This window comes from Somniosus microcephalus, chromosome 25, assembly GCF_052327205.1.
Source record: "Somniosus microcephalus isolate GS21.2 chromosome 25, FLI_Smic_1.0, whole genome shotgun sequence".
In the NCBI taxonomy this organism is placed as follows: domain Eukaryota; kingdom Metazoa; phylum Chordata; class Chondrichthyes; order Squaliformes; family Somniosidae; genus Somniosus; species Somniosus microcephalus.
In genome coordinates, this window is record NC_141011.1 from 29,445,847 (window position 1) to 29,463,833 (window position 17,987).

Here is a 17,987-nt window from a genome sequence, read left to right on the forward strand (position 1 = left end):
TTATTGCCTATCCCTAGTTGCCCTGTGGGCCTTCTAGTAGTTTGATACAACAGAGTGGCTTGTTACTTCAGAGGCAGTTAAGAGCCAACCACGTTGGGTTGGGACTGGAGTCACATATAGGCCAGACCGGGTAAAGGCAGCAGATTTCCTTTCTTAAGGGGCATTACTCCTGGTGTACGCAGCTTAGCAGCACACCAAGCACTGCGTTTAGCCAGAGTCTTGGGGAGAGCAGATAGAAATCACAGGAACTACAGCACAGGAGGCCATTCAGCTAATCGCACCTGTGCCAGATTGCAACCTGGTTAACCCTAGCATTTGCGTATATTGGGGAAAAAAAGGTTTATTAGATGATTAACAAGAAATAGCAATATCTGAAAAGTAGGGGCTCAGATCACTGAGGTAGAGTGAAAATTCTCCAGACATTTAATAGTCTCATTATACAGGGGACAATGACTGTGAAATGTCTGGTGTGTTTACAGGGAAAAATAAATCAGTCTTGTCATTATCCTCCTAGACCCCCGGGGCATGGAGTCTCTAACTCAGGAAAGATCCCAATAGATCGTTAACTGATGCCAGAAGCTCAGTCATGCTCTTGTGTCCCTCACCGAAATACTACAGGCATTTAGTTATCAGTCAAATGTCTTTTATGAAAAGATGATGAAAGAAAAACTTCCAGAAGGCCTAAAGCTTGTTTGCCTTCAGATTGATTGCGCTATTAAAAGCTAGAATGGGATCATGCCTAAACACACAGAAAAACACTAACATGGAGCCAAGCAACCCTCCGCCCACACAAAAAAAAATCAGAAAATCTCAAAACTGTGACAGGGTTAAGGAAGGAACTGACTGACCATCCAACTTAAAAGATAACAGGGTGACTCATGCAAAAAACATTAGGTGGGGCAGAGCAAAGACAGAGATGCTTGTCCAGTTATCAGGCTAGCTGGAAAAGGAGAAGCTTTATAGCAGTAACCGAGCCACACTCTGGCACATCGAGATAAGACTCGATCTTTCCTGGCCTGCGAGCACGTCGATAAAACCAAGAATGACCGAGAAAAGGAAAGAAAGTGCCCGAAAGAGACGTGGAACAGCAAGTCCTCTGTGGCATTGACCTAGAGTGGATATTTTGTTTGTTTAAATGCTTCCTCCAAGGGAAACAAAAATGGATACTCCTTTGGGAACCAAAAAAAAACTGAAATCAGGTCAAAGCTGGGGGGTGGGGTTGGAACCACTTGTTGGTGTTTGTGGGGCGTCTCCATGCCGAGTGGAGAACAATGCATCGGTTTTCGCATTTCAGGGTCCAAGGGCCAGTTCACAAGAGTTTATTAGTACACCAGCAATTTCAGGTTTTCGGTAGCCAGAGGCTGGTTATGATGGATAGAATCCAGCCACCCACTCATTGTATGTGGTTCACCATCATGGGGGGATTCATCTCAGGCCCGTGTCACCACCCAGCCCACAAGCAGCAGGCCGGTCACATGGACTATTCCAGCTAACAGTCACCACCCCAGTCTTTGGTCAGCCAAACAGTTCCCTGTGGCTTTCCGTTTTAGGTTCATATCCAAGACACAACGTTCTTGTGGCTGACAATCTAGCCACAATTCAACAGTAAATTTATATGACTGCGCAAAATAAAATCCCAACGAAAAAGGAAATAACACCAAAGATTTTCAGTGAAAAGTGCTGAATAAAGTAGTGGGGTCGCAGCCGGCAGCGGACAACACCAGCGTACACACCGTGAACTTAGAAACACATTGGGGATAAACTTTAAAACAAAAATACAAACATTGCATCAGCACAAAATGTCGAAACGAAGCCAGGTTCAACCTCCCACCTTTTTTCACTCCCATATAATTAAGGAACCCAGGTGCTGGGGGAGGGGCATAGTGCAGAACAGCAGCAAGGCTAACGTCGTAGGAGAGACCGGGTAAGTCAAGAAGCGTTGATTAGCTGACGCCAATGGAGTTTGTTTAATCTCTGCTCCTGGGCACCGTTCTAGATTTGGAATGGTACAATACCCGTTCCCTACAGAGATACTGGCAAAACCAAAGTTAGAGGCCTTCAGATACCTCACTCGGTGGCTGATTTTACACAAAAGGAAGTTTGTTCTGCTTAAGGGATGTGATCGAGATAGCAAAAGCATATATCCGACAGGGAAATTGACAAAGCTCTCGACATGGAGCAGACAAGCCCAATTCCAGAGTCACCAGCAGTCTGGCTTTTGAGCGAGATATCTATAAGTTTCTAAACTGCAACCCACACATCACCGGTCTGATTGTTAAAATGGAGACTCAATTTTTCCGATAGCAAAATACTGCAGATGCTGGAAATCCGAAATAACAACAGAAAATGCTGGAAAAACTCAGCAGGCCAGGCAACATCTGTGGAGAGAGAAATAGAGTCAACGTTTCAGGTCGAAACCCTTTGACTCAATTTTTCCTCTATCTTTTGTGTTTCGTGATGTGCAGACAGTAATTATTGAGGTTATCAAAGTTTTCTTTTTTTTTAAACTTTAATGAAGTCATTGTGTATATTGTGAAGCAATTGTAAAATGAACTGCATGTTCATATACACTTTACTCATTATACTTTTAGGTGAATATTCCCATATATATTTTATGAAACAATTACACATATCAATTACACGGTGCTTGTGGGAGGAGTGCATCGATGTATCCTAACCTCCTGGCATGACCATGCTGGGCAGAAAGTTGAGGCAACTTGTTTGGTCTTGGTTTCTGAGGGTTAGTTAGGCTGGGGGTGAGAGGGGGGAGTCCCTGTTGTCACCATGTCAGTTAGGGTTGCTGTCCTTTGTGGCCAGTGGTGGGAACAGGTTGCGTTTTCAATAAATCTTGATCATCAGTAAATCCAGACCTCAGAACTCGAGCCACGATCCCACTTTCTGTCCTACCCCTATCCTGCTGTCTACTGGTTTTAAACTTCGGAGAAGACAGCAACCCAACCCAACTGTGACTTTCCCAATGAACAGACAGATAAAAGAACATAAAGGAGCAAGATTAGGCCATTCAGCCCCTCGAACCTGCTCCGCCATTTATTCAGATCATGGCTGATCTGTAACTCAATCCATTTTCCCACCTTTGCTCCATATCCCTTGCCTAATAAAACTCTTATCGATCGCAGTCTTGAAAGCTCTAACTGTCCCAGCATCCACAGCCTTTGGAAGAAAGTGTGTTTCAGATTTCTACTAGCCTTTGAGTGAAGAAGTGCTTCCTGATTTTTGTCCCCGAATGACCTAGCTCTAATTTTACGATTATGTCCCCTTGTTCTTGATTTCTCCCCACCAGAGGAAACAGTTTCTCTGTATCTACCTTATCAAATCCTTTTAAGATTTTAAACACCTTGATCCGATCACCCTGCAATCTTCTATACTCAAAGACACACCCTGTAGTGTAGCACCAAAACATGCTGATCAGAAGGTCCCAGCTTCAGCCCCAGTCCGTACGGAGTTAGCACATCTCACTGGAGGTGGTATTTTTTTTTACTGGATTAGGGAGGAAAGCGGAGGCAAGGTTCCTGCTCCTGAGCACTATCCAATAACCTGGAAAGTGCATGTGGTTGTCAGCTGAGGAGGGGACAGTGCCCGGCTGTGCTGCCCCTGTGGTTAACATCCTGCTGCTGTGACCTGCCGTGTGCACACAATGAAGAATGGCCATTTGGGTGAGGTAATGGAAGAGTGGCTGGTGCCCAGGGACCCTGTACCCCAGCAAGAGTGAACACCTTCAGGATAGGATAGGAGAGGGAGTGGGGGGGAGGAGGAAAGGGGAACTGGCACAAAAAAGCCTGTTTAAATGTAGAATGGCAAAGTTCAGAATGTTTATAGAACGTTGGTATTCTCCTGGGGCAGGAGCCTAAGTGCCCATACAAAAACAACATTCATCACAGGGGAGCTCGATGCTACTGCTGCAGTCAAACTAATGCGATGTTTTCCTATTCTCAATGCTTTAATGAGCAAGTTGTGTCAAAGCTCGAGTCATACTTTTTTCCTTTCCCTAGAATAAAGGTGTTGTTTCTCCTGCAGCCCCTGTGGCTTCTCTAGTTTTACTCTGCTGACTTTCAAACAGCCTGTGGTTTCACATTCCATCACTCCAGGGCAGGACCGCTGAAAGATTTGAAATTCTAGCACATTAACCCCAATCCTGCCATACACGCCACCTGTCCCTCAGCACGACAGGAGTGTTGGCCGGGAGGTTTGGCGTGGACTCCTGTCCAATTAGAATACGGGATTTGAATTACCAGTGATGGCAGCATATTGTCCATGCACCGTGCCATCAGCAAGTCCAGATCCAAGGCAAACTGTTCAATACTCCCAGCACCAAACTTCAGGAATGTTCAAACGGAGACCCACTGTCCTCTCGGGGTAGCTGCCAAAGCTGTGCCCACTTTGAAGTGATCCTGATACACCGAGAAGGCGGATGTCTAGGTGGGGAGGCAGCATGTTTATGCACAGATTTTGTTGGAAGGACCTCACAGGAGCCTTCTGAACCTCTTCTCCGCCCTCCAGATTTCCTGCCCTCCTCTCCTGTACCCCAGAACTTCACCGAACCAGTTCTTCTTCGTGCAAGAGCCACAGGCAGCAAGTGTCAGCAGGCTATTTGGCCATGGAAAGCATCACGGCCACGCCCAATCATTGCCCTCACCCAAATGTCCCATGCACTTTTCAGCAGGGAGTACTGAATAATGATCAGGAAAAGGGACCCCCCCCCTTGCAATTAATGTTTTCCCAGGAGCATTGGGGCCAAATGGCGAGGCCTTGCTGAGGCCCCAACTGAGGTCCATTAACTCAGCACAGAATGGGAATCCGTGTTGGATGTTTTCTGGCCCGTACCAGGCGATGCATTTACCCACCAAGCCATCACAGGAATTTGGAGACCCTCGCAGTAGGCAGCAGTCACCTGTACAGAGGACTACGGGAGATCTTTTTAACAGTGAAATTCCCAACTCTTGCTTGGTAAAATCTTATGTAAACACATCCTGGTATAACTACCGATTATTGGATTAACTTTATAACCAGATTATTAAACCTTCTTTAAACAAGAGTTGGCTGGTGCCAACCAGTCTGACACCTGTGTCTGTCTTTAATGTGCATGATTTGTTTAGTTGTGAGGAACAGAGTTATTGAATGTATCTAATATGATGTTGGTTATTTGCCAGATTCTACCTACAATTGGATCTTATACAAGATGTGGATTATCCAGTTCCTCCCCCGATATGATCACCTAATCTCCTTTTGCAAAAACAACACTGGCTGAAATGGAAGACTCCCTTTTACAGTCAACATTTTTTTTTGCTTTGTACCAAATCCAAGGACGTCTGAGCTCTCGGTCATACGGCGAGAGGGCTGCACATTTAGTGAGCGCGACCCGCAGATATGGACTTCTACAGAATCACGTCATCCACTAAATTCAATGCCTTTTGTCAAATAATTCTACCTCCACCTCCGCAACTAACTTCCTGTTTTGCAAGTGAAGGACATTCCTGAGCGCACCGGCCTGTAATTAGCCAAATGGCGCACAAAGCCCGGTTGAGGCCTTGGCAGAGGAAATAGGTTGATACACAGATTACACGGGCTCCCTACAGTTAGAGCAGCTCTCCTCTCCTCCTCCTCCTCCTCGTCCTCCGGCAACTGACACATTCTCATTCTTTGCATGGAAGCAGCCGCTCCCAGAGAGCCCAAATGGAGCTGAACACCTGGGAAGCAGGCTTAATGATTTATCAGGCCCCCTGACTCGCCTCGCTTGCCCAATTGAAATATCGTCTGCACTTCAAATGGGCTTCTGGGGTTTAAAGAGGTCAAATACAGAAGAACGAATTTACCCTTTAATGTAATAAGCATCAGGAGATAGGCACTGGGGCATCAAACTATAGGAACATAGTCCTGAGCGACGGCTCTTATAGCTTGTGTGGGCTTAACTTGAGCTCCTGATTAGTTTGGAATAAGGATGGATTTATTCCTGGATGGAACATTCGGCTCTATTCATTGCCAGGTGGGGCAATCTGTTTTGGAAACTGTGAGGTAACAAGAGAGATGTCAAGCTGACCCAATTAAAGTTTCAGGATTATACAGGGAATTGGACAAAAACTGATCCAGTCATTTGTGGTGAAAACTTCAATCCCCTGGCAGAACCCGGCAGTAAGAAAGGAAGTCAGGGGAATCTTATTTACCCAAGAGAGTTGTTCCCAGGGAAGGACATTGCAGCAGACAAGGTAAATGGAATAAACCGACAATTAGACGTGTGTATAGAGTTGATCAAGGGATATGGCGAGTAGGTGGGTGGATCCATCAAACAGGGATGGGCATGTTTGACCTTTAATAACAACAGAAAATGCTGGAAAAACTCAGCAGGCCAGGCAACATCCGTGGAGAGAGAAATAGAGTCAATGTTTCGGGTCGAAACCCTTCGTCAGGACTGAAAAAACACAGGAAATGAAACAGATTAAAAGACCGGTTTGTGGGGCTGGGAAATGGGGATGAAAGAACAAGAGAGAAGTGAAGAGACATTAAGAGGTATTCAAAACCAGACGAGATGGTGATAGGACTAGTAAAGAGACAAAAGACGGCTCTAGATGAGGTGTGAAATGCGCTGGCAGAATGAGAGACAGCTGCCATGTGGGAGAGAGAAAAAGGGGGAAGGGCACAAAACAAAGGTGTGGATAAAAAATATATATAAAAATGTAATAGGGGCCGAGGTTATGATCTGAAATTGTTGAACTCGATATTGAGTCCAGAAGGCTGTAAAGTGCCTAAAGTGTTATTTCGGATTTCCAGCATCCGCAGTATTTTGCTATCGTACTAATGTTTGACCTTTACCTGTTCCTAAAACTTCTTTGCTGCGAGTAAGGACAGAAATTAGCCTCGCCGTCAGAGTTAAACCACAAGATCAAAACTAAATGGTTAATATTCCAACATCACTAACAGAACGCAAGGGCAGCACGGAGAAATAAAATGTCCCCAGGTTTCTTCATGGTGTCTCACCAACAGTAGTGAGGACAGCACGGGGCACAAAAAGAAACCTTCTCCCCATTACAACTTGTTAAAACTGCTTAAAATCTAAAGAGAAAAAAAAAAATCGACTCTCAAATTCCTACCAGCAACAGGGAGGCAGAGTCTGTGGAATGTCTGTTTATTATATACAGTAATGGAATTTCACATATGCCCAGAAATAGGGAGGGTCTCCAGTAAATCACCGATGAGTGATGGAGGCCATATCTCATTAAACAAACTCGCTGCACAACAGTGCCCATTGTCCGATGAATTCTTTCTGCAGCTCTCTTTTCCCCAGCCCGCAACCCCCCCCCCCCCATCCCCCTCCCACGTGTAATGTCCCTCGTCAACTTTTAAAGCATAGCTTTGCTCGGTGATCAGCACTCCCTCTCTCGCCCAGCCACGTTCTGCTGCTGTATCCAAGTGAAGTCAGTTCCTGAGACTAGAACCCAACACAACTGTACATCTGTGCAATTTAAATATAGCAACAACAACAAAAAACACAAAACAAACCGTACACGTGAACACACACAGACTCTGCAAACAATGCACAGGTTTCTGGCAGAATTGGTCGTATTTGAGTATAATAGGAGCAGATTCTCTACTAGGATCTGGCTGCAAAGTGCACTTATACGTGGACCGTACCAACGTGATACAATTATGCCCCAACTTCATCCCAGAGAAACAAACAAGAAAATTGTGCAACAAGGCAAACCACCAAACATTGGGCAGGGATGGAACACAGGAGATAAATTGTGACCAAAATGAAATTTATTTAAATAATCAATAATCTAATTGCCAACAGAAAGGTTTGAAATAAACGTAAAGACGACTAATCCTGAACCATGTATTAATGGATGGATTGGGACTTTGAAGTAAAGGCCTTGCAATATATAATTATCTGTCCCCTCTAGTAGTCTTGGCCCTACTCGCTCAAACTATTGCTTGGTTAGTCCTTATTCTAGTAGGTAGGAGAGGCCGGACTGGACAACATTTAGCTTCACTTACTTTTGCAAGTACCATTCACCATCTCGAATGCAGCCTCGCACAGGCACTGACCAACTGGGACCAGCCACTCCCCATCAGCGTTGCAGTGCATCTTCGGAGGCTCCTGGGCCACTGAATGATCGACACAAGTCCCGATAACTTCAGAGAGTGCTTGAGCATCTGCCCCGGCTATGGTTTCTGGAAAGACGGCCATGTTGCGCACCATGGACGGACACTTCTTGTAGTACACGCGCACGGATATGAGCGCGACACAGGCACCGACATCTTGAAATGCCAGGTAAAAGCCTTTCTGCTTCAGTGAGCCAACAGCGCGCACCTCGACATTTATCTTCACGTTTCGGGAGCTGAAGTCCTCTTTCCTTGTGATTTCATCGGGCGCTATGGTGTCAATTTTTTTGAACTGGCTTTTCCTGAAGATTGTTCCGTAATCAAAGTCTGACTCGGCATAGAAGAGGTTGAAGGTCTCCTTGCAGGAGGTTGCGATGCTGGGGAAGCTGTTGCAGTCGCGCACGGTGAACTTGAGCTCGACAAATATGCGCTGCGCCTCTCCGCGGTAGATCCAGTTAGTCCGTAACCAGTTGTCCTGATCACCTTCTACCACATTGCACACACTGTACATGTATATGGGTGTGTCGTTCCACACATTCTGAAGAAGATCCCACTTTGAAACAAGAACGGAAGCAAAAGATACAAGTGAACAACTATTCAAAGCTGAAGGTGAAAGGTTTAATTGAAAAAAGGACATTTATTTTCCCCACCCCCCCACATCTTCTCCCCATCTCTCCTGAAGGTGACAACTTTCTAAGTACAGCGTCATGGCAACAGTCACCTCCAGTATGCCACCAGTATATAGCAGTTAACAATGTCTTGAGTGTTAGCTGATGACTAGACCGTGGGGGGGGTGGGGGGGGGGATCAGAGCCAAGCCTAACCCTGCCCTCATCCAACAGCCACATGGGTACATTTTCCTACACAGGTCACTGGATAGCGATCAGGAACAGAAACCCCAATTGAATTACCCTTCTCTAACCCTGGAGTGGTACAGGAAGTTATAGCATCCCAATTAAGAGAGAGAAAAAAAATCCACCAGGGTTACTACTGCTGACCACAGGCCATTGACCGGAAAGTGCAGATGTCGAGTGACTGGGTTCAACTGGATTTAACGGTGATGCTTCCACAGCTGAATAGCTCACAGATGAGGAATGGCCATTTAGATAAGATAAGTGAGGCTAGTGGCCAGGGAACTATATCCCAGAAAGAATCATTGCCTGTTAGGAGGAAGAAGCTATTGGAGGGAGTGACAGGGGCGGGGGTGTGAAAGGAAGGAGATCAGGAAAAGAAAGCGAGTAAGCCTTGACTTTATATCCAATTAATTAATGCCAACAGGGCATCCTTTCCACTTCAAGCAGTTGCCCCTCCCTCTGTAACTCTTGTCACATCACTTCTCCCCGTGGACTTTGAAATTGCCAATTCCACCCCCACTCCTTAATATAGAATCCATCATCAGTACTTTAGTGCGAGTTGGAGATGGATTCGAGCCGTTCAGTGGCAAGGGGTGGTAGGCCATCAAGCCTCTGTACTTACAGCTGCGTTGTACGGGTTGGTCAGCCAGCCAAGCTCTCCATGTGCTGAAGCGAAATCCAACAGGACAACTGAAGGACAAACATACAGGAGTGCGTTAGAGTGAGCCTCAAATGGTAATCCACTATACCATGTGACGGGGAACGCTACAACAGTCAAATACAGAAACCATAAAATATTCCAGAACATTTACCAATTTTTATATTAAATGAAGTATTGGAAGGAATCACTGTGTAGGTGAAATACAGGCAGCATGGAATATCTGAAAATATCCAACGCATGACTATTGTGATTCAATTTTTCACGGAAGACTGTCTCCAAGTGCCCCAGGTGCCTGTTTAATGTTCCATTGATTCAGACTCATTGCAGGAGCCCTGCTCAAAACCGATGTGTATTTTCATACTCGGGCACACAGGTCAAGGGTCCCCTGAGAACATGGCACAAGGTCAGTTACTGGACACGGTCCTCTCAACAGCCAGTGCACCAGAATAAGCACCTGCGGAGACCCTAGAGTTCCTGTTGTATCAATATTCTGGTCAATGCTTCTCTGGACTTTCTCTCGTTCCTGCTAGGCTTCAGATACCCCATCCTACACACTCTCCTCGCTGCATCCTCATTCCGTAGATATCAAGACACATTGCACTGTCTCCTATTCTATCTCGGGATTCAGAAACTGTGAAATTCCTGACATTCCTCAGTTTTTCCTTTCTCTACAATCTTCATGCTTTTAAAACCCATCTTTGGCATCACCTAATCAATACTTTCAGGTTGATTCTATCCAACTTTGGGGCTGTCTGCATGATGGGCCTTGGCCCCCATCACCTAGATTTCTCAACTGAAAAACACCTGCAGAAACCTCATCAAATTGGAGGAAAATGGCAGCAGAATTACATTACACTGCACTTATACACACACACACACACACACTTACATACTCTTAACACGGATACACTGACATCTGCAGCTCATTAGAAAGTACACTTAAAGCAAAATGCAGAGTGACCCCTGAACCTCAGAAAGTTGATTCATGTCATAAACTGGTGTGGGCTGCTGAGGGGTTTTTTTTTGTTGTAAAAACCAATCTCCTTTTTACTGTTGGGACACAGACAACCTGTCAGAATTAATCAGTGTCTGAGCCACACTCGGCCTTTGAACATTCCTGTGGGCTGTCAGCAAAATTCCACGGAGTCCATCATTAAATAAGATAAGAGGACTCTTGTGTAAAACCATTCAGAAACTACCAGAACAAAGAGGACATAAGTCAAAAAGAATGCAACACTTTCCCCCTCAAATTGTATCCCCCTTCTTATCCTGAAAGTAGTAATCTTGCTAGGGTCCAGGCTCCACAGGAGCCGGCTGCCATCATAGAATGGTTACAGCACAGGAGGCCATTCGACCCATCGAGTCTGTACCGGCTCCTTGCAAGAGCACCTCAGCTAGTCCCACTCCCCTTTCCCCGTAGCCCTGCAAATTGTTTTCTTTCAGGTACTTATCCAACCTTTTGAAAGCCACGATTGAATCTGCCTCCACCACTCTTTCAGGCAGTGCATTCCAGATCTTAACCACTCGCTGGGTAAAAGTTTTTTCTTATGTCGCCTTTGGTTCTTTTGCCAATCACCTTAAATCTGTGTCCTCTGGTTCTCGACCCTTCCGCCAATAGGAACAGTTTCCCTCTATCTACTCTGTCTAGATCTCTCTTGATTTTGAACACCTTTATCAAATCTTCTCTGCTCTAAGGAGAACAACCCCAGCTTCTCCAGTCTATCCACGTAATCATTCTCATCCCTGAAATCATTCTCGTAAATCTTTTCTGCACCCTCTCTAAAGGCCTTCACATCCTTCCTAAAGTGCGGTGCCCAGAATTGGACACAATACTCCAGTTGAGGCCAAACTAGTGTCTTATACAGGTTCATCATAATTTCCACGCTTTTGTACTCTATACCTCTATGCATGAAGCCCAGGATCTCATAAGCTTTTTTAACTGCTTTCACAACCTGCCCTGCCACCTTCAACGATTTGTGCACATATACCCCCAGGTCTCTGTTCTTGCACCCCCATTAGGATTGGACCTTTTAGTTTATATTTCCTCTCCTCATTCTTTCTACCAAAATTCTACCGAAATTTTTGTGTTAAATTTCATCTGCCACGTGTCTGTCCATTCCACTATGTCCTCTTGAAGTCTATCACTATCTTCCTCACTGTTCACTATACTTACAAGTTTTGAAATTGTGCCCTGTACACCCACATCCAAGTCGTTAATATATATCAAGAAAAGCAGTGGCCCTAGAAGCGACCCCTGGGGAACACCACTGTACACCTTCCTCCAGCCCGAAAAACAACCGTTCACCACTACTCTCTGTTTCCTGTCACTTGGTCAATTTTGTATCCATGCTGCCACTGTCCCTTTTATTCCATGGGCTTCAACTTTGCTGGCAATTATCATACCCAAGTCAGCATACTTTATATGCAAGCTTAGCTACAAATTGGTAACAAGCTATCCCGCTATAGCAGTGGCGATCAGGGGTTCAATCCTGCACCTCATCCAGCTTCAGGACACAATTTTAGCAGCTGATTTTCCCTCCCTGGAGCAGGAACTGAAGCCAATGTAACACGCCCCTGCCCCCTTCCAAATCCAGTGTCCGAGTAAACCCAGATCATGGATCTGGGGCCTTCTTCGTCCATTTGGCTCAATACCACAACAAAGAGGCTTCTTTACCCACTAAACCACCTAGGGGGCCACTTTGGCTCCGCTGACTTCTGTGGTGGGAGTTCATGCACTGGCTGGCCCACGTGATCACCTGAGCTCACTACTAGTTCCTGAATTCCCCTCCTGCACCAATCAAGAGTTTCATTGTTGCTGAGCAAGCAGCTCACGGAGCCAGTCACTCCTGGGAGAGGACAGCGTCCCACGGTCACAGACAGTATCGCTGGTGGCGAGAGCTGAATCACTGCCGGGTACAAGGCAAAAGCCCGATGCAGGGATTCTACAAAGGAGGTTGTGAAAGAGGTGAAGCAGAGCTGGATGGAGATGACACATTCAAAGGATCTAGGAGAGGGTGGAGGAATCAACGGTAGCTTTTTTGTTTGAGGAAGGTGGTCATGACCGGGAGGGAGGGGTACCTCGGCGAGACTAAAAGTCTGTGAGAAAGTTGTGTACGTGGAGCTCCGACTGGTGCCAGTAACAAAATCCTGCAATGTAACGGGGACCAATAAAAAGACCAATCACCTCGTGTCCCGGGGAGGGAGAGCACTAGTTGTTCACTTTCTGAAATAGTCTCTGACTGTCCCGCACTAAACACTCCTGCTCCAACCAGAATTTTACCAAGAATGAGCTTAGAACGATGTTCAGGGATAGGACAGACATACTAAACTGGTCTGTGGAAGTCCTACCTTCCTCCTATGTCTAAACCCATGTTTAGAGTCACTTAAATCAGTACTTCTTCTGGATTTATTTTAACTTTTCTTCTACCCCATGACGCTGTCCTTCACTATGACCCTTATCCCTTTACCCAAGTTTCTCAGGTTTTTTTTAAGAATCTCTGTAATCTTATCTGCTGTCATTGATAATGAGCATCCTGACAAATTCAGATTTAGTACTCAACAGACTACATACATAATATTAGTGGATTTACAGCACAGAAACAGGCCATTCGGCCCAACTGGTCCATGCTCCAGCCTAATCCCACTTCCCAGCTCTTGGTCCGTAGCCCTGCAGGTTAGAGCATCCCAAGTGCCCATCCAAGTACTTTTTAAATGTGGTTAGGGTTCCTGCCTCTACCACCCTTTCAGGCAGTGAGTTCCAGACCCCCACCACCCTCTGGGTGAAGAAGTTTCCCATCAAATCCCCTCTAAACCTTCCACCAATTACTTTAAATCTGTGCCCCCTGGTTTTTGATCCCTCTGCTAAGGGAAATAGGTCCTTTCTATCCACTTAATCTAGGCCCCTCATAATTTTATACACCTCAATAAGGTCTCCCCTCAGCCTCCTCTGTTCCAAGGAAAACAGACCCAGCCTATCCAGTCTTTCCTCATAGCTAAGATTCTCTACTCCCGGCAACATCCTTGTAAATCTCCTCTGTACCCTCTCTAGTGCAATCACATCTTTCCTGTAATGTGGTGACCAGACTGCACGCAGTACTCTAGCTGAGGCCTAACTAGTGTTTGATACAGTTGAAGCATAACTCCCCCTGCTCTTGTATTCTATGCCACGGCTAATAAAGGCAAGCATTCGGTATGCCTTCTTAACCACCCCATCAGCATATCCTTCTATCCCTTTCTCCCTCGTGTGTTTATCTAGCTTCCCCTTAAATGCATCGATACTATTCTTCTCAACCGCTCCCTGCCGTGGCGAGTTTCACATTCTAAGCACTCTCTGGGTAAAGAAGTTTCTCCTGAATTCCCTATTGGATTGATTAGTGACTAGCTTATGTTTATGTTATGTTTATGGTCCCTAATTCTAGTCTCTACCCTTGTAAATCTTTTTTCCACCTTCTCCAATGCCTCTATATCCTTTTTATAATATGGAGACCAGAACTGTGCCCAGTACTCCAGGTTTAGTCTAACCAATGTTCTGTACAACTTTGACATTACTTCCCTGCTTTTCAATTCTATCCCTCTAGAAATTAACCCCAGTGCTGTGTTTGCTTTTTTAAATGGCCTTATTAACCTGCGTCGGTGCCTTTAACAGTCAAAATCTTCCGAGGCATTTTATAGAGAAATTATATGGGGAACGGACGCCAAGCCACGGGGAAGAGGTCACTAAAGGTTAGGTCAAAAATGGGGTTTGAAAAAAAAAAGGTTTCTAAAAGAGGACTGCGCAGTAGAGGTGGAGGAGTGACGGAGTTCCAGAGAGTAGGGCCATGGCAATATATTATATACTTCATGATGATGATATTCTCTATATCCCCCACCCCCCGCAAAAAAAAAAATCAGAATTGAATGCAACTACTGAAATTGGATCTTCGGGGAAGAGTTTCAATGAAGGCCAGGATACAAATTCTCCACTGGTTGGGTTTAGGTGAGTACATTAAATCAGGACTCTAACATTTCAAACAGTACTGGGTACTAGGTTCTAAACTGCTCTAGACAACAAAAACTGAGCCCCCAAAAAGTTGAAGAGATCTACTGTAAAAATAGAAAATGCTGGAGATAAAGAGCAGGTCAGTCAGTGTCTCCACTGTGCTCTGATAGGAGGCTTCCACATGAAACGGTAACCTTTCAGATGAGATGGACCTGCAGTACATTTCCAACATTCTCGGCTTTTAGTTCAAGTATCTAGTTACAGCGAATTCGGTTTTTCACTGATTTCCTAGATCAGGGCGACCAAATTCTTGACTTTGTGGGCTGAATAGAGGCATACCATGGAAGGTCAGGGGCCACGCACACGTTCCCATTAATTTACATACATCTCCAGTTACTGGGACCTAACAGACCTTGATGTTCAGATCCGCCAACGAAACAACAGTGCTAAAAAAAAAGCAACCCTGACCAAACCTCCAGACCCACACAACTCAAACCAGGACAAACCAGCAAATGAGAAATGTGTGGACATAAATAAGCAGGAGTTCGGCTGGGGTTCCCGCGCCACATTGCCAGGGCTCAGGAGACACAGGTTGATCACTCCCGCCCGGGATATAGTCAACTTTGAAAGATATGCTTCCGGCCTCGAATCGCTTTCTCCACCCCCCCCCCCCCGCGAGCTCCAGTAACCGACTCAGCCAGTAACAGGATACCAGCAGCCCTCCCTGGGGAATTATTGTTGGTTTCGCAGGAAAAGCAGCTCTACAGCAACATTTATACTTCATTCACATCCTCTCAGCAACACAGTCAGGAGCCAAATGGGAAGACGCTATCACGACACAGGGAGAGTGTAAAGGAACTCCGCCAGCTGCATTTTAACTTCACGTTTCCTGAAAACAGGAATCATTTTGTTTGCGGTCAAAAAGAATTTTGTAACAGGATGGAGAAGGCCGTGTAAAATGCACAGAGAGTGTCAAGGGGAGGGGTCCAATTACGTTTTTTTTGTCCCTTCACTTTATTAAGATCCTTAAAGTGTACACAAAGGGCAAAGAAATGATCTTTCATCCAATCGACAACAAACAATACCCAATTCCCAGCAGAATCTGTCATTTAATTAGCTGTAAAACAAAATAAAGAAACCCCAACAATAATTGCAGGCATTTTCTGCATGAAAGAAATTGGGAGGAATCATTTCTTCCCAGCCTGTGTATGTCTGCTTAGAGAAAACGGGAGACAGTCTCGTTAAAGCTTCAAAGGATTAAACCACTTTGAAATCTAAACCGGCACCTTCCATTTCACACCTCACATATCGTACTTCAAACGTACAGGATTTTTAAACTCAGAGGGAGTGCGGGGTCCCCCCATCTTTTTGTCCATTTTATTGTCCAAATTTATCCTGAAGGTGTTGACAAGCTTCCACAGACGCTGCGTGTCACCTTGTAGCCGCCTCACATGGTCATTCACGCGTAGACAACCACTGCCGGCTGGCTCTTCGACCACGGACGCCATCACAGCCGAGTCCAATGACGGCCACACATGGCAGGATCAGGAGCCGCCACTCTGACCGATTGCCTCTGACCAAGGGCCGTCGAGGCGAACTCGAGCGCCCCAATTATGCGGCCTCATGTCCGCTACTGTCAGTGCCAGAGTCGCTTGTTCTGCATCGGACTCATTTGAAAGATGCCAGTCAACACCCAGTCCCCATTCGATCAGAACTACTCCAAGACTTTCAAACTGGGCAGCGCCCCGAACAAAAGAGAAAAATGCTGGAAAGATGCAGCAGGTCCGTCAGTATCTGAGAGAGAAAAATGTCAGGAACCTCCAGGTGCCAGAATTTGAGTAGTGATGCAGCGTCCACCCTGGAGCATTCAACTGTCTTATCTCTGTCAGACACTGACCCGCCGGCTGTACATTTCCAGCATTTTCTGGGGGGTTTTATTTCAACATTTGCAGTTTATGCCCTGTCCTCCCAAACTGTCTCCTCCCAATACAGCCAAGACCTTGATCACTGATCAAATAAGGTACTTGTGTTAAACCATCTCACACACACACACACCGAATGAAGAGGTCCTTTCCGCTCCAGAAACTCAATCCCCTCCATCCCAAAGGAAATGGGTAAATCCTTGATGGGGAGAAAATCGCAGGGTTCTGTGGAAAGAGCAAGGGAGTGAGACTCTTTCAAAACAGCCGGCACAGACACGATGGACCGAATGGCCTCCTTCTGTGCTGTATCATTGTACGATTCACAGACCTTTCACAACATAGACTCCCTCTGGCGCCGTCAGACACCGGAGGGAGGGAGTGGCAGGTGCGGTGATCCGGGACCCACTCACCGGCAGTTCTTCAAAGTTACAGAGAGAGAGAGAAACAATCACGGGCTGTTCCCCAACAGAGACGACAGGCTCCGAGTCCCTGCAATCGATCCAAGTCGAGGATGAAACTCACTCAAAAGTTTTTCAAACTCTCGATATCTTTTCTTTTCCCCGTAGGATGGAAGAGGAGGGAATGGGAGAGGAGGGAATGGGAGAGCAGGGAATGGGAGAGCAGGGAATGGGACACCTGCCTATCCGATTTCAAAGTGAACACATACACACACTGCAGGCAGGACTGCTCTCAGCCCCGGGATGTCTGAGAAACATTGGGAATTTCCTAAAAAAAAAATCCCCTCCCTCCCTATTTTTTCCCCTTAATCCGGGATCGACCGCAGGGAACCGAGCAGCGGAGCGGAACGCAACGATCTCCCGGTCCGGTTATTAAACGTTAAAAGGGGGGCGAGAAGCGATCCTTACCCTCCTCGGCCTGGTGTGTGGGCAGCACGCCGCAGAGAAGCAGCGAGAGCAGGCCGGCGAGGTGCAGGTGGCGCGGCTCCATGCTGAATGCGGGCCGCCGTTCCGGACGCGAGCAAACTTCAATTGAAACTTTGAGGAAACTTTTGCCAAACTTTCATTCATTCCCCAGTGACGTTAAACGGCCCCGCCCCCCTCTCCATTGAACAATACAAATCTACCTGGAGACATCCAATCAGCGGGCGGCCGACATTCCTGGGCAGTGTGTCAGTTTCAGGGGGCGGGGCTTTGGCTGCCAGCCCGGGACTGGGAGGAGGCGAGGAGCCTGAGAATTCTGCTATTCCCACATACTGCACTCTGACTTGCCCTGTCATTAGCGGCGAGCCGACAGGCCCGGGCAGGTAGATTTAAAGCTTTGGGGAGAATTTAATTCTGCGTTTGAAAGGCTGGAGCTAACCCAACACCTGAGTCAAGTCATTCACGTCGTCTCCAACCTGTCTCTATTTTCCTTTGGAAACTAAGTTCACTGCTCCTTTGACCTTTTTTGTCTTGTTCCTCCGAAGCACCATCCTAGATGCTCCTCCCTTACCGTGTT

The 17,987-nt window shown here is 46.2% G+C and overlaps 1 protein-coding gene and 1 long non-coding RNA gene across 2 annotated transcripts in view; one reads left to right on the forward strand and one right to left on the reverse strand.

Annotated features, from left to right (window-relative positions):
- epha2b (eph receptor A2 b) overlaps positions 1 to 17,525 on the reverse strand; it is a 50,080-nt gene extending 32,555 nt beyond the window's left edge. The window contains exons 1-3 of the mRNA XM_085967012.1: positions 17,396 to 17,525; positions 9,591 to 9,658; positions 8,008 to 8,668 (exon numbers count right to left, since the gene is read on the reverse strand). Coding sequence (XP_085823138.1) covers positions 8,008 to 8,668; positions 9,591 to 9,658; positions 17,396 to 17,477 — 811 coding nt within the window. The 5' untranslated portion in view covers positions 17,478 to 17,525. The remainder of the gene's footprint in view (positions 1 to 8,007; positions 8,669 to 9,590; positions 9,659 to 17,395) is intronic.
- LOC147100594 (uncharacterized) lies at positions 1,856 to 7,251 on the forward strand. The gene is made up of 2 exons (XR_015073523.1): positions 1,856 to 1,924; positions 5,169 to 7,251. It is a non-coding gene; the product is annotated as an uncharacterized LOC147100594 (long non-coding RNA).
- Positions 17,526 to 17,987: the final 462 nt, after the last annotated feature.